The sequence below is a fragment of the Coccinella septempunctata genome, chromosome 1, assembly GCF_907165205.1.
Source record: "Coccinella septempunctata chromosome 1, icCocSept1.1, whole genome shotgun sequence".
NCBI lineage: Eukaryota > Metazoa > Arthropoda > Insecta > Coleoptera > Coccinellidae > Coccinella > Coccinella septempunctata.
The window spans coordinates 49,280,961-49,298,547 of record NC_058189.1 but is presented as its reverse complement, the minus strand read 5'-3'; the positions used below and the strand labels follow the sequence as shown (position 1 = coordinate 49,298,547).

General features: G+C 35.2%; 2 protein-coding genes across 2 annotated transcripts in view; one reads left to right on the top strand and one right to left on the bottom strand.

Moving 5' to 3' along the window:
- Window positions 1-17,587, top strand: part of LOC123311927 — a 127,286-nt gene that overhangs the window by 38,495 nt on the left and 71,204 nt on the right. The gene's annotated exons all lie outside the window — the stretch shown is intronic.
- On the bottom strand, window positions 1,768-8,041 carry LOC123311937 (parkin coregulated gene protein homolog). The gene is made up of 3 exons (XM_044896076.1): window positions 7,813-8,041; window positions 4,566-4,923; window positions 1,768-2,338 (listed from the first exon to the last, which is right to left on the bottom strand). The coding sequence occupies exons 1-3, from the start codon at window positions 7,950-7,952 to the stop codon at window positions 2,108-2,110; spliced, it is 729 nt and encodes a 242-aa protein (XP_044752011.1). The 5' UTR covers window positions 7,953-8,041; the 3' UTR covers window positions 1,768-2,107.

Below are 17,587 nucleotides of genomic sequence, written 5' to 3'. Positions count from 1 at the left end.
GTGGAATGTGTCAAATTTCCATGGCCAACCGAGTGATTTTATAAAAGTTAATGGAGTATACCTATACTGAAATTCAGATTTTTAGGTATGCTTATATTTTGAGGTCAACAACACACAGTTCAGGAGTGTCTGATGTTCTTTAAGTGTTATACTTCGTAGGGTAGTTATTGATTAATTATCTGAAATTAAAATTATAATCACAAAAATAAATGCACATGAAATTGATACGTTCTTTGTTTTTTCATCTTTCATCAATTACTACCCTACGAAAAAGCCATGTTTTCTTTATAATGAAGAGGGTCAAGATTGATCAAATCATCTTCAGCAACAAAAGGTCTGTCCATTTCGGACACAAAGAGTTACCCTCGGAGTTACCATTAATAAAAAATGTATCTACCCTCAATCCCTCGTAAAGGATCACAAACTTCCCAATTATACATAAAATTTGCGTAATTTTTAATGAAAATTGACCTAATTCAGCATTTTTTCACAAAATACTATACCGAAATATGAACTACCGAAGATATAACTTTTGTGCGTTACTTTTTGCCCACTCCGTATATTCCCATCTCTTATTGACGTCGTCAGAGACTGAAGATAGGTAATAACGTCGTAATAAATTCAATTTTGGATTCAGTCAGTAAATCAAGAAACGGGCCCAGGCGGAGAAAAAATTGAATTGACTTCTCCCATTTTCTAATGGATAAAACACTCACATCGTTTTTTATTTTCATTCACCAAAATCCAAACAGGTTGTGAATCGTGGGTTGCGTAATAAAAAGTATTTATATTTATGCTTTCAATTAATGAAATTGCTTTTACGATTCAAATATGGTGGCAAGCTTTATGTTTTCCTCTGTCAGACTTGACTGGGAATATTAATATTAGTCATCTCACTTTTCTTCCGGTAGTCTTCGGCCTCTTCCTTACCGGTCGTGAGGTAACAAAACAAACGACTCACTGGTTTAGCATACACAGGAAGTCTTTCATTAGCTCGAAGAATAGACTATAATAAACACGTATGGGAATACAAATTAATAACAAGATCTGAAGCCACGCTCCTTCTTAACGAGTTCCTCTAATTCTGGCCTTCCCCAATATAACGATATAGAGAGAATATATTTGAATAAATCATTAAAATAATTTTTTTCTTTTTTCTGGGTTATTTGGAAAAGTCTGAATATGAGAGTGTAGCTGAGATGGGAATCTTAGTTTAAACAGTTAAAACGATATAACACCAGTTATTGCGTCCTCCATAATTTTTTACCTTCCTTCGACTCATTTTTCTCTTGGCTGTATTCTTTTTATACGAAGTTTTTAAGATTTTTGAGATTTTTTTCGGATGTATTCTGGTTGTTGTATTGTTTTCGACTGTACCGAACTCAAAGTGTTTTTTCAATACTCCTTTGGTCTGAAGAAACAGAAGGCAACTTCTGCGATACGTCGACAAGGATGTTGTGAAAATACCCTAACATATTTTTTTAATTTTGTTCCTAATTCCTGATAGAAAATTTGAATTAGTTGAAAGACTGTTGAATTCGTTATATTGAATTTTTAACATTGATCTTATCCTTATTCTCCACCTCTAATACTTCTTTTGCCTACGTTGCATACTTTTGTAGGGGACCGTGAAAGAAGAATGAATCAGTTTAGTGTGTCATTTCAATAGGGATACCACCAAAAATAATTACCTACTTGGAGTAGTACCAAACGTTCTTTCAACAAAAAGTTTAAAATAAAATACTCTCAAAAAAGAAAAACGACTCATTCATTGAATAATTATTGTATAATATCGATTAAAATTATAATATGTTGGATGATAGTTTTCATGATATGATCGTTATGAATTTATCTCATGCATTTAGTGATTCCTCCCAAAATTCTCTTGATGTCATGCAGAAATTTAAAATTCGTCTAAAATTCTTTAAAATTTCGTCTTCCAAAGATGTAACAGATTTCTCCCCTAATTGTTTCACAGGAACTTTTATTCGATTTGGGATGAATAAATCCTTAATATTTTTCATTTCTTATTGAGAAATTTACACTTGCCTTAGTCGGCCTTCATTTTTATCTTCACATTAGCGAGGGCAGGAATTTGGGGGTATGTTTAATTCATTAGGCAGGATTCGTAGGTCGGAATGAGATATTTAATATTTATAAAAGCATCTTCACCGCCAGTCCTTTCCATCAACTCCAAAGTCTCGTTGATGAGGTCCGAAACATTCTCGCCCCTCATCTGGCTGTAATCGATGTGATCGCCACAGTTGACGTTGCAATTCTTGAACATGTTTAGTACCGGTAGAAGTTGACGATAGTAGGGCACCAAAGCTTCGCCTACCTGGAACAAGAAAATACAAAAGTAATGATAATAAAAAGGACTTTTCGATTTATGAGTTCCACAACTCTGCAACCACACATACCTACTAATACAGGGTTGGGCATAAGTCTAGAATGAAATTGAAATTTCTTCAACCAATAACTCAATATGAAAACGCTGAAACTTGTCAATTGGTTTTTAGTTAATCTCATTTTCTGATAATAAAATTGAATGTTTTTCTTCAACCCCTTTGCCGCAACCCCATCCAACTTTTCCGTTTTACAAATGGAAACATACAGGGTGAGTCTTACGAATCTTACGAATGTTTTAAGATTAGATTCTTGATTCATTTATTTGATGAATATTTTACGAACACAAAATATCACCCACGTACCATAAAATACCAAAAATTCGAAGAACCCAAAACTTGAAACTGAAATGGACCCTATATCTAATGATTATTTGAACGTTTTGTGAAGTATAAGTATTCTTCATATATTTTAATAAAATTTGTGAAATTTGAAAAATTGGGTACTTTGGCTGAATACAACTCTGTTTGAAAGAAGTGTAGTGTCACAGATTTAGATAGTTATTCTGCAGGTAATTTTATTCGTCCAGGGGTGGCACAGCTCATTATGAAAACCTAAAATGGCTATATCTTTTTATCAGGGCCGAACCGGAAACAGTCGTATAGGAAAAAAGTGTCCCTTTTGACCTCAAGAATCCACTGTTAAAATATTTGTACGAGTAAAAGACTTGACATATAAAGGGTATCTTTAAATAAATGCGAAGGTCTTAGGGAGATGATTCTTCGATGAAAATAAGCAGGGGTAGTTCCTATAAATTTTTTTCGAAATCGACCTGCCTTTCAAGATACAGTCTTTGGAAGGCGATGGCGAGTTAACAGTTTTTTATTTTTTTTACGGGTTCTATAAAACACTGAGTCATAAAACTATACATAATATGAAGTACTAAGTAGATGTTACTCACGTAATTATTTTAGATCTCATAACTTTATTATTAGGGGTTGAAAATAACAAAACCCTATGATTTTCCTTCAAAAATTGTTTTCGTGAGATAGATTTTCGAAAGACAAGTCTCTTATGGTTTCCCATTCAATTCTGCAGAAAAAAAGTCCCTTGCAAAATCTAGATAAAGTCGATACTTTTCTCGGAATGAATAAAAATTTACAAGCAGTTCTGAAGTGTCCATAGAATTACTACCTCTCGCTAAAATACATGTTGTTATTTTCAACCCCTAATAATAAAGTTATGAGATCTAAAAAAATAGTGTAAGCAACATCTTCTTAGTGCTTCATATTATGTATAGTTTCATGACTCAGGGTTTTTTAGAACCCGTAAAAAAATTATAAACTGTCACCTCGTCATCGCCTTCCAGAGGCTGTATCTTGGAAGGGAGGTCGATTTCGAAAAAAATTATAGGAACTACCCCTGCTTATTTTTATCGAGGAATAATCTCCCTTAGTTCTTCGCATTTGTTAACAGACACCCTGTATATCAATCATGTGCTTGTTGGAAAAATCACGGAAAATGGAATCACACAGTAATCTTTGTTTTCTTTATTTTTTGTAGTGACAAGAAATAACAAAAAAGTCTCTTGAAAAAAATTGAGTTATTATTTTATCAACCGATAACTTGATATGAAGACACTGAAACACTGTATTTCATAATTGCCTTCCAAATAAATTTCTGATGATAAAATTGAATATTTCTCCCTTACCTCTTGACCTCAACCTCATTTAACTTCTGTTTTTCAAATGGAAACATATATCACATGAAGGCTCGTTGGAGAGCTCAAGGAAATTGGAATCCCCCCCATAATCTTTTTTTTATTCTGTTGGTTGAAGGGGTTGAAGCAAAACACTCAATTTTATTGCCAGAAAATGAGAATAATTTAAAAAAATTGACCGGTTTCAGCGTTTTAATTCTGATTTTTTTTGGTTGAAGAAATATCATTTTTATTGCAGAATAATGTCCAAACCTGTTTAATATAATATACAGAATGTATGGAATGTATGCATAATATTCTAAAATTAAAATCTATGGTATTAACTCTCTTTTTTAAAAAAATATATCTCATCGAACGAGTTTACAATCCAACGAGATTGTAGGACATCCCGAGCAAAATGCGCTATATATGATTTCTCGAGATCCCTTTAACCATAAAATTCCTCCACTTCGTTCGTTTACTACAGCCTATAAGGAAATCTCCCAACCATAACACTCACCTTATCGCTGGTCCTGAGCAGATGCTGTAATACCTTGAGCGTAACGCAGATCACCTCCCTGTTTCTCGTATTGAAAGCGTTCTTGATGGGGATGATGAGCTGAGGTATGCACGGAAAGATCTTATTTCCCCCGTACGTAAGCATATCGTGAACTGCCTGTCTTGCGAACATCTTATAGGGATGAGTGGTTTCGATGAGGCCCTCGAAAAACATGGGAAGATAGAAGTGGAAGTCGAGCTTGGGGATGTCGGTCTTCCACAAAATGCCCTTCGTTTCTAGGGCGATTGGAAAGTCTCCCCTTTTGTACCGATATCGGAACAGGGTTTTCGGTGGTGGACGCTCACACAGGGCGTAACATCTGAAAATGAATCATTTGGTGGATGATGAAATCATACAAGGTGGCCAAGGAAAATGAGATGATTTGTAATTTGGCATTTTTTTTCGTCTATTGGCCACAAACTGCTCCCATCTGTCAGTTTCTGGATAACGTCTAAAGTGTTGATGGAATTTGACAATGTGGAAACAATGGACGTTTCTGAGAGTAACGTAAACAATATCATGTTAGAAGGAAAAACTTGAAAAGTAACTATTAGGCCCATAAGATTAATGGTAGTTTAAACCAAGAATGAGGGTTTAAACTTTAGATAACAATTATTTCTTAAGATCAAACATAGTTAATCCATCAAGGATGGTTTAAACTATCGATTAGTTTAAACCTTCGGGACGGTAGGTTTAAACCATCCAAAAGGGATTAAACCCTATATATTCTATGAAATTATTTTCTACCTGCTTCTATGAAGTTTTTTGAAGTTTCTTGTTTGTTTTGATTCAAGAAATTGTGTTTAGGTTTGCTTTGCCTGTTAGAGAATTATTGAGTTCAATGTTTCAAAATGAACATGGAATTGGAATTTGATAGTAATTCGGATTCAGATATTGAAATCTTGCACGAGTTGAATGATTTCAATAGGTATCATGATACACCATATATTATACCTACGGGATCGAGAAAATCATTGGGATAAATGGGATGATATCGAATTCATTCGATCTCCAAAACTTCTGCAAGAGCAATTTTGAGTGAGATTGAGAAATAATAAGCCACCCTACCTCAAGGTGAAATATCAACATTCAATTTCATATTTTGTCTCACTTGCAATCCATCTTCTGAATTGCTATGTTCAAATGCAATTCCTTATTTCCACTTCGAAATTTGCCTTTCGTTAGATAATAAATATAGATATTTTCAGAAACGAAGCACTGAATGCTATGTATCAACTATAGGTTTTACCTCACACCTCAATAATATGACAATAATAATGCTGATACAAAGATCACAACAGAACACAATAAATAAATAAACTGATCGCTGCAGTCTGACAGAAGCACTGATCCAAAGATTAACACAGAAAACTAAGAAATGACAACCAAAGAGTCACAATTAGTTCAAATAGCCAACCATTTTGGCAACTGTACAGGATTAGTTAATCTCTTCTCATTTTGTACTTGATCTTAACACGACGGTTTAAACCATAGATTAACTACGATTACGGGCCTTAGTTGCGGAGTCCAAGAACGAAATTTAGGACTTACTGTAGCATGTCAGTCCAAGATATCTTGGACTATGTTTAGTATTCATGCCAAAACTGAGCATTGTATGAAGGGAAATTTGTATAAGAGGGCACTTCAAAATTGTGAAAAACAAAAATATTACCCAACGTATTCAAAAGTATCAAATTTTGAGATATATCCAGTTAATTAGAGGTATGGAAAATCCGGGATAGTTGAACCCCTTTTCACTCTGAAGCAACCTTGTATCTATAAATGGTAGCAACTCATTTTTTTGCGTGATACCATGCCCAAATAGGTAACGATAGATAATAGTAGAGTGATGATGAGATAAACATTTTGACTACTGCAATTCTTTTTTTAAGAACCGAAAATTGACTCATGTCTCCTTAACCCAAGGGAGAGTTGAATAGGGGGCGAGAGATACTTGACCATAAGTTTGTTTATCAGGAAAAACATTGAAAGAAAATAATTTCCAATGACCAAGGGTCCATGTCAAGGTTTTCATCATCAGATGTATCAGCGTATGAAATACATATTTTCTATTTCAGTCACTGAACAGAGATGTTTTTTACTTTTTTGAACCTTTGTATATTTTTTATATTTGTTTCTATTTGTCACTTTTCTTTTTTTGACGCAAACTATTATCTAAGCTCAGTGCGGGAAACTTGGACCACTGATTTAATGATTAAATCTCCCGACCATAGCATGGGTCAAGTCTCCGCACTCCCTTTTAGTCTATTCAACAGATGTTTTCTTGAAGCTTTTACAACTATTATTAAAAAGGCTCATCGTTTGTAGAACAATATAAATCAATGAAAGCAATAAAACTAAATAGCACAACGCACCTATGAAACTTTTCAGACAGTGTAACCAACAAAAATTATTCAATTTGTAACTTCCTAACAACAAAATCACGTTCAACATTTCCGAACTGTTCTGATGGCGGCCAAAATGGAGCCGCCACTAGTGTCTTGTTACGAGTATGTCGCAAGCTATTTACGATACCGGTAGCGAGAAATTTGAATTGGAATATTTGAGGTGGTTCAAGTCTCCTACCTGAGCAATCGCGCTGACTCCCCCTACATGCTGAAGTGCATATTCCGAAAATCCAAATCCTTGCGATTTCTTTCTTTGGTATCATTTTGAAAACCTTGGTATATTGCCTATAACACGGAAACCATCATAGGCTGCTCTTTCGAAAGTTGTAAAATTTACTGTAGGACAGAACTGATCAGATCTGAACTGAATTCTTCATTGGGTCAGACAAAATCATTTCTTACCATTTTCCGCACTTTAGAATCAAGCACGCTGTTCTCTCATGTCTTGTGACACATTAATATAATTAATATACAATTATATAACCTGTTCTGTTTTTCATTATCTCCAGTTTGGAATTCATCCAAAACTATCGTCAGTAATTTTTGGAAAAAAGGTGGACGGCTTTACAATTCATTTACCGGAATCTACTTGCCTCAAAATGAGAACTAGAAAGCTATTAGTGAGGTTGACATTTCTGCTCGTACTCAATGCCAACAGATTATTATTGGAAACTATGAATATGCCCAGAATCTGAGAAACTTCGTTTTCTTGGAAAAATATTTGTTGTACTTCCATTCAGATAGAATACGTGAAGGTCTCGATTTGAAAACTTAAAAAAGGGAGTGAACATACGCACTACCTAGGTGGTGGAGCAACGCAGGTATTCTTCTGATTGGATTGAATGGTGAAAGCTGGCACAATCCTGCAAGCTGTACCAGCTTTGGCGGCGTTCGGCATAGGCCTTCGCAAACTGCTTCTAAATTCTCGCCCACAAACCATTTTTTCTGGATAAATCGATAAAAACTGACACAAAAGGCTTTATTTGTATATGACACTTGAAAATGACATGCTTGGTGAATGGTGATCTGATGTGTGGGATTTTTCATTCTATGCTTGACGATTCAATAATTATGCAGTTTCCTAAAACTTCAAAATCGAATTTGAACTTATTTATGGATACCATTTCCCATTAGTTACCACCACGTGAAAGATTCGTCTCATAATTCAGTTAGAAAAAAATAGATCCTTCGAAACATTCGAAACCATTCGAATGTGTAAAACTTTGTGACGTAGAATGCCTTTACTAGAGTCTAGTAATCTTTGAATGCGACAACAGTAGAAACGATCATGAAGACATAGAATTCTATATCCACAGATTACAGATAATTGTTTCTGTAATCTGTGTCTATAGACATTTTCTGTGATTGTTCGTTTTTCTCGTCAAATGTTATCATCACATTATTAAGTCTATGGCATGGTGATCAGAAAATTTTAATGACCATTATTCCATTATTGACTCAATGGTCGTTGCCAGATTGTGAAAATGACGTAGAATGTCACCCTTCCTATGGGGATAGCCTACCAATTTGCGTAGGTAAAATTATCACCCAAGTGTTGAAATATTACCTACGAGTATAATATTAAAAAATTAAGGGGACAATACTCGATAGAGTGAATCATGAGGTGAATCCACTCCGATCGCTTCTGGGTTGAACGAACATTCGTGATATTGTCCAATTATGAGGACATCAGAACAAATTGGCTGACACTGGCCTTACCCGCCCACCTGTGTTGTTAAGACTTGATCATCCTGAAAAATGCTCTATTTATTACGGCTTTAACCGAAGATTTCTATTCAATTAACTCGAAAAGCTCGTAGATAGTGGTGACCGGAAGTTTTTCTTTTCCGGATTATTACTTAAGAATATTGACAGCTGCGTAGACGTAAAACAACTCTACAGTTCCTTGAAAGAGTTTTCATTTGGGGTGAGATTATTTCTTCTCCATCAAGTTATCATCGAAAAAATGTGCAATAGGTCGATAGAAATCAAGGAAACGATAAATTCTTCTTTCAAATGTGAAAAATGATTTGAAAAAATCACTATTTTTTTATTTACACACGGTCTTTACCGGCGTAAAAATGGGGTTAAATTCAGTAACAGTAATATCACTTATCAGTATATCAATTCTTCAGAAATTTTTTACAAATGACTGGCATCTTCCAAGCAAACACAATTGCAACAGACAAAAAAAGTGGTGTGTGCTGTTTGACTCGATGGACTGAAATCATTAAACTGTTGACATATCAACTGATCTTACTGGTCTACCGATATCACTCGGAAAGTTGTACACAAGATATCACCCATATCTTCCAGTTTTCTCATTATGACCATTACGTGCCATGAAAATACCAAAAAAAAACAAAGAACCCAACTTTTGAAACTAAGTTGGACGCTATATTATGAATACTTGAACGTTTTGTAAAATAAAAGTATTCCTCTTATTTTCTCGTATAATGCGCCGTTTTAGAGTAATGTTCAAAAATAAGAAATATCTGTGAAATTCGGAAAATTGAGTGCCTACTTTGATCGAATACAACTCTTTTAAAAGATCCACAGATATGTAGTGTCATAGATTTAGCTAGCTATTTTTACAGTGACTTTATACACCACAGTGGCGACAATTAATAGGCGTCCGCTTTTTGATTGGTTGGACCGTTTTCGACCTTAAATGGCGGACAATGTTTACATTTGTGACAGTTGTGACAATTATGAGGACAGAACACTACCCAGAAAAATGGAAAACAGCAGAAGTCATAGTATTCAATAAACCATTCAAAGAGAAGAAGTTTCCACAAAACTACAGACCGATAAGTCTACTGTCGGCGTTAGGAAAAGTAGTAGAAAGAATTATCGCCACGAGGCTAAATGAGGAAACCGAAAATCTGGAACTAATACCACCAGAACAGTTCGGATTCAGAAGAGAGCATTCAACAGAACAACAATTATTAAGGCTCACAGAGTACATAACAGAGGGATTCCAAAATAAATAAGCTACAGGTCTTATTTTACTAGACGTCGCCAGAGCATTCGACAGAGTATGGCATGAAGGATTAATATATAAGATGAGATGTGTTGGATATTCGATCAAAATATGCAAGTTGATCAGGAATTATCTCAAAAATAGAAGATTTTACGTAAAAGTGGGAGGGGAATGCTCCTCAACAAGAGATATAGAGGCTGGAGTACCCCAAGGATCAGTACTTGGGCCACTTCTGTACAACATATACATCCACGATATTCCGAAAAATCCAAGAACCATGCTAACGTTATATGCTGACGACACAGGCATAGCAACTCGACACCGAAACCCTGAAATAATAGAACGAGTTCTACAAGAGTCGATTGACGAAACAAATGACTGGTGCATAAAGTGGAAAATCAAGCTCAATGGACAAAAGAGCCAAGCAATATTACTACAGAAGAGAAGACTGCGACCCACAACAAAACTGGATGTTGACGGCGAAGAAATCGACTGGAAAAATGAAGCCAAATATTTAGGAATAACGCTTGACAAAGGACTTACCTGGAAAAGTCATATCAAACAAGCAATCGACAAAACGAAAGCAGCGATGAATAGACTCTATCCTCTGATAGGAAGAAGAAGCCACATGTCGAAAGAGACAAAATTGAAGATAATCAAAGCCGTTGCTAGGCCTCAACTGACTTATGGATCAGTTGCCTGGGGTTTCGCGGCAAAGAGCCATATCAAAAGAATTCAGGCCACTGAAAACAAGCTGCTACGATGTGCAATAGATGCACCTTGGTTTGTCAGGAATAGACAGATTTATAAGGACCTGAAATGGGAAACCATAACGGAATTCATGAACAGAAAAGCAGAGAAATTATTCGAAACAGCGAAAAACCATCCGAATCAAGAACTCAAGAGACTAGTGGACTACGACCCAGAGGAAGACAAAAGGAGAATGCGAATTCACCGAAGGAGACCAAGATATCAATTGAAAAGAGATTAAAATAACAACAGAAACTTATTGAAAAATTCAATAAAGTGTTAATCCAATAGAGGATAAACACATAAATCCCAGCGCGATAGTGTGCGAGAAGAAAACCGACCAAGAGATGAACGGTTTATAGGCAAATGCCCGGAACCAAAATTCAAGGAGCAGTAGGGTTTTTAGTGGGTCTCGAGCTCAGGAGAGTGAGAAACCCCACACTGTTCCCCCTCAGGAGATGAGGGTGGTTCGTCTCTCTTGCAGATTTTCCCCCTGCTACACCAAAAAAAAAAAAAAAAATTTGTGACAGTTTGCGTGATTCTGTGCCTGTCCCGTGCTATTCGAGTCGTTCGAAAGTGTTTTGCTTGGACGAAAAATCGTCTTGATCAAATTTGAAATATTCTGTAAATGACTGGATTGTGCTTTTTCGCATTTCTGAACAATAAACTATGTTGGTAATTTGCACATGAGCAACCAGATGTACTATAAGTAACATGTAACATAATGTACTATAGGAGCTAAGTCTTCTAGTGAAATAGATGCATGTGACTTCATAGGATTCATTTTTGGTAGAAATAAAAATGTTAGGCACTGCATTCACCTTATAATTTTTTCTCAACCTCCCTCACTTTTTCCTACATCTAAGAGGAGAAATGGACCTGAAAATATTAAACAAATATAACCTACAAGTTCATTTTATTTTCAAATTAACATATTATGCTCGTTTTTATACTCACCATACTCCTTTCAATCTCTTCTTAGATGAATAACTCAATGCTAAAATCAGTCTGAACTCTGAACACACTGTTTATATGATCACTATCGATATATATCGATACTGTCGAGAAATATCGATACAATATATATCGATATTTTTTTCACGTTTGCCTATCCCTAAACGGTCGAAATCGACTTTTGTCGCCACTGTGGTGTATAAAGTCACTGTAGCTATTTTGAAGGTAATTTTGTTTTTCCAGGGGTGGTACAGCTCATTATGAAAACTTAAAATGGCTATATCTTTTTATCAGGGCCGACTCGGAAAAAATGGTATACAAGAAAAGTGTTTCTTTTGACCTCAAGAATCTACTGTTAAAATATTTGTAAAACTCACCCTGTTTAATTCGGTTCTGCGGACCTAGAGAGATGTCGTTTTGTTTTCAACGGTCCTCTCTGTATTGATGAATAATATAATATATTCATAAATTTGGGCAATGAATCTAGCAACTGAATGAACAAAAAACGTCGCAATAACAACTAACTAACAACAAAATCACGTTCAACCCTCTCACTCCTGAACTGTTCTGATGGCGGCCAAAATGGAGCCGCCACTAGTTGTGCCTTGTTACGAGCATATCGCAAGCTATTTACCATACCGGTAGCGCAAAATTGAGAATGTACACTTGACGTTTTTGTTTCTGCAGTTGTCAGATTAAGAGAATATATACTTTTCAACATGTAATTAACCTTATATAGATATCTTAATCTGACACGCTCGAGTATGTACAGCGATCTTTTTTTTTACTATTCTGACAGGTTGTCCTAGACAATTCCCATTATATACAGGTCTAATTTTTGGTAGATACCTATACTCTATAGAGTCAAAGGTATCTTACCTTATATTAATCTGACAATCTCGAGTAAATCCCGAATTTGCCTCTTGGTCTCCCAAACTACTAACCCTTCATAGCTCCACTATTTCTGCCACTGGCGACTTCATTAAACCCCACCCAATTTCAATCCAGAACCTTATGTATCCGACCCAATGTTGATTCGTTTTCACGATAGGGAAATGAGCTGAACAACCATTCATAGCCGATTCGATTTCTAGTTACCGCACCCTATAATTGGTCTCGATTGGCATTAAGGAAAAGTGGCGAGGTGTGTGGGTACGAACAGCGTGCTGGCGTGATCGTTTTTCCCATCGCTGGCGCCTTTTTTTCCCTCTCGGCACCATCAATACGCCCATGTTTCCATGTTACGCAATCCACCTGTTGGCCACATTATGTAATGGGAAGAGTTGCCCAGGCATCTCGATACCCCTCGTCCTACCGCAAAATGCCGGCATTCCGTTCTAATGATTCGTTTGATCTCATTGGCGTTGCAAGATCTGGAGTCCATTCCGTTCAGGGACAAGAAGCGTGGAAGTTAAGGTTCGAAAAGTGAAATTTTTGTCTGAGAGGTTTGGGAAACTCTCAGTTTTTTGGCAAGTTATTGGTGGAAGAAGGCTACAGTTTGAACCTTCCAAATGCGACACCCCGGTCCAAAGGGCCAACCAAAACATTTTTTACCACGATATACATACATGATAATTGTGTTGCATCTCCCGATTTCACGTCAAATCCAAGGTTGGCCTTGGAAATTTCAGACATTCTACACTGTAGAGGGTAAGTATTTGACTCGTACAAATATTTTAACAGTAGATTCTTGAGGTCAAAAGAAACACTTTTTTCGTGTACCATTTTTTTCAGAATCGGCTCGGTTTGAAATATACAGGGTGTTTTGAAACCATAAAAAAAGTTATTTTCAGTTATATCTCACAAACCGTTTTATTGAATGAAAGGAATTTCGGAATATAGTTTTTCATTTATTTCATTAATCTTTTCCGAACACAAGATATCATCCACGTCTTCCAGTTTTCTCATTATGACCATTACGTACCATAGAAGTACCAAAAATTCAAAGAACCCAGTGGCGGCTCGAGCATATTTATCGTAGGTCGGCAGATATATATATATATATATATATATTTTTTTTAGGTTTCCACATCACTATGGGGTACTGCACTCGGTGCGTTAGTTTTTCATAGTGAAGTTTCGCTAAAATTTTTGTTTCTGTTTCAATAATCTCTGAAGATAATCCGGAAAATAAAAAATGATTGCGAAATAACTATTTTAGCCCTGCATACCACTTGAAAAATAAACATAATTTCGAAACAAATATGAAAATAAGAACCGAAAATATATATAACAAATAAAAATACTCTAAAAATGCTTATCCATAAAATGAAATTGGAAAAACAAACAAAAGTGCATTCTTACGAAATTGAGAATTGCGAGAAATTAACATCACCTCGAGTGCAAACGATAGAATCGAGATATCCCGAACGATCATTCTTCGAGTTACCGAAGAGAGGCATTCTAGGGTCGGCAGGGTCGCTGCCTGCCGGACCTACATGTCCTACACCGTGCGAAGTATTGAGCCAACAATATCAACTTTCATCATAGTTTTGGTCTTTATTCTTTGAAAAGTTCTTGAAAAATTGTCGGAATTTCATTAGTATTACCTATATATTCAGCACTCACGTTTATGAAAATTAACAAATACGATAAAAATTCGTTTTAAATAACAGCGATCTCTTGTAATTTGTTATTTGAAACTGAAACTATCGGATATTGGCGGAAAAAACATTAAATAAGAGGCTTATCTAATTTCAATTGTTATCCGAATGAAATTCCAACAAAAATTATTCAAGTTTGAAGCAATTTGACTCATTGATATTAGCGCTCCTTCGATATGTTTACAATCTAGATTCGGCATGCCGTACCTGAATGAACAGAACGAACGGTCGGTCACTCGGTCGCTAGAGAAGGCATCTGCGGCGCTGTCTTCATAGCTCGATTGGAGATGAGCGTATTTTGTCTACGGACCGAGTAGATGTGTGATTTAAATTGAAACAGCGTACTTCAAAGAAGTTCCATATTCCATTGATATCAGATATCAGATACCTAATATTTTTATAAAATTTATTGAGAGCTATGTAATGTTTGGAGAATTTCTAATACATTATTATTTTACACAAGTGAGAATTCACATTTTTGCTGCTCGCTGTCCCTGACGGGCCGCTACTGAAAGAACCCAACTCTTGAAACTAAGTTGGACGCTATCTGATGAGTATTGTACGTACGTTTTGTAAAATAGAAGTATTCTTCATATTTTCTCGTCAAATGCACCGTTTTCGAGTAATTTGGTGTTCAAATTTGGCTGAATACAACTCTGTTTAAAAGATCTACCGGTTGTGTAGTGTCACAGATTTAGCTAGTTATTCTGAGGTTTATTTTGGTTTTCCAGGGGTGGCACAACTCATTTGGAAACTTAAAATGGCAATATTTTTTTATCAGGACCGAATCAGAAAACATGTTATGGGAAAAAAGTGTTTCCTTTACCCTCAAGAATCTACTATTAAAATATTCGTACAAGTCAAAGATTCACTCTGTATAGTACAAAATGCGAAGTTATGACGCTTGTCGAAACGATTTTGGGTTTTAAATCTGCGCTTTTTTGTGGGTTCTACATAAGAGTCTTAGTATGTATTCATGCATTTTTCACAATGTGAATTTACTTCATTCGTACAATAAATGGATGCGAAAAATGTGATGTATATAATTTACGTCTTTTTAAACTGATTGATGGAATTCCCTATTTAGCTATTTGAATGAAAAATAAAAGAGATCAGTGTCTGAGTATATTTGTAATTATGCTATGGAAAAAAATTCAGTTCTTGAGAAAAATCAATGTTGATTATCCTCTTGGACTAAAAGTTGAAGAGTTTAAGACATCAGTTTTTCTGAATCCAAGTTTCATCATCATTATTTTGAAAAAATCTGACATGTTTTTGTTCACATATAATTTTGGGTTCGTTCATCCTTTAGTACCTATTTATAATTCATTGATTTTAAAATTTTGAAAAGTGATGTCCATTCTTCGTTACACCAAATTCTTTCGCATAATTAAGTAGTGTGTCAATACTTCAGTGTTAATTTTTCAAATCATAATTCCAAATTTGTGGTTGTAGCTCCTCAAATGGCACCATCTCTCCCATTAAAATTATTCGTCATCCTCTTCACTCTCTATCGTTATTATCTTCGTGAGTCTAGCTATAGTAAAAGTCGTTGAAAATGCTGAGATTGAGAGGAAACATAATATAAATTCACATACATCGAATATGTTCCATACCTTCTGATTAATAGTCGATTTCAAAATATCAGGGATATTATCAGAAGGACCAGATTACAATTCAAAATGGCAGTTCCCGTTTGATTTTTGACAAAACACTTTACGCATTTTGGCAGCGTTAAATAATAATGGTGAATGGTTGGGCTATTATTCCATTGCCAACCGACTACTTCTATAAAAGTGAATGGATTACACGGGTCAACACCAAATTTGACTTTGAGTGCAAAGCATGAAATTTCGATAGTTTAGATCCTAATTAGACGAAAAAAAAAATATATGGCATGAAAAAGTTTGCTTCTGTGTTTAGGAGACTGATGCAACGATAGCATTTACAATAAAAACAAGCAACATGTGGAGCTCATGGCTTGTCTTGATTCCAAACAGGAAAGTCAAAATATGCTTCATAGGCTTCAGAGAGAACGTGAGATGTCTTTAATTCGTATTTCACGTCACGAATTATAATAAATTGACCACATATAAAACAAAATGCATCATCATCGTATTTACACTTTCTTGACGATATTTGAAGTTTGTCTGGGCTAGTAAACAACACCTGATCATTGTTTATGACTCGAGTGCTCTCTAGCGGCACCTTGTAAACGTAAACACCCCACTCTCATTGGACGATATTTTTGAATTATTAAAAATAATAAAAAAAATTAAGAACGACTATTAATACTATAACTATCACAAAAGCAAACTTTATACCAAAAATAGTTATTTTCTTTTCGTTTTTGTGCATAATTAACCGGAAAATCCTAGTATAAACGTTAGGACAAAGAACAAAAATTTTTTTGTAGAGTCGTGTTATAGACAGATTTCCTAATTATATGAAGTTCAGAACATAAATAAAATGACATAGATAAAAATAAAGAAACAACAGCTATAGAACTAGTAAAACATAATCTTTGAGTTAATTCTCAATGACATAATCTAATATTGAATTCAACAAAACACACTTTTGACCTGAAGACATGTATCCCAAACAAATTTCATACACAGAATAGTAATAAATTTTGACGAAAAACTTCTGATCCACAAACAAGTCCTCAACAAAGCATCAAAAACAGCAACCAAATTAAAGAACCCAGAACCAGTTTTCCTCATTTCTCTTCAAAGAATTGCTGGAGCATTTCCAACAATTTTTCTTTTTTATTCCTCTTGTTTCATATCCTGGGAAAGAAAACCCATAAAAAGTTTCTAGAAAAATTATTCTGTGGTTGTTATTATTAGATATTCCACGTTCTTTATTCTTCATGGAACTGCTAGAATTAAGAGCAGGAAAATCATCTTGAAACTCATGATTTTCGTGCAAACCTACCAAATCATCATCATCAACCACCGTACCAATTAGACAGAGGAAATAGTACGAAAAGATAATAACATATAATCCAATCCATTAGACGAATCGGATATGAGCAAATGTGGATTTATACACTAGAAACAGCTATTAGAGTGTAGATTTTCTATATCATACTTCTCGAGCTGAAAACACTGGGAGTGGGAGAATGCAACTTCCTCTGGAATATTCACAGTCCAAGAAACCTTTCAAGTGATCGGCTATTATCGTGAAAATGTGCAACAAATAGTTCACGAGCAAGGAAACCGTAAATTGTTCACGCTTTCATGTACATGTGAATCGAAAATAAGGAACTATACGAATTTAATT

What these genes read in the sequence shown, in the direction of transcription:
- LOC123311937 (XM_044896076.1), bottom strand. Translation starts at nt 7,952, where the DNA reads ATGGTTTGTGGGCGAGAATTTAGAAGCAGTTTGCGAAGGCCTATGCCG. An exon ending in TGCGTTGCTCCACCACCTAG is followed by an intron (nt 4,924 to 7,812) that starts GTAGTGCGTATG and finishes ATTCATTTTCAG; the next exon opens with ATGTTACGCCCTGTGTGAGC. An exon ending in TGCTCAGGACCAGCGATAAG is followed by an intron (nt 2,339 to 4,565) that starts GTGAGTGTTATG and finishes TTCTTGTTCCAG; the next exon opens with GTAGGCGAAGCTTTGGTGCC.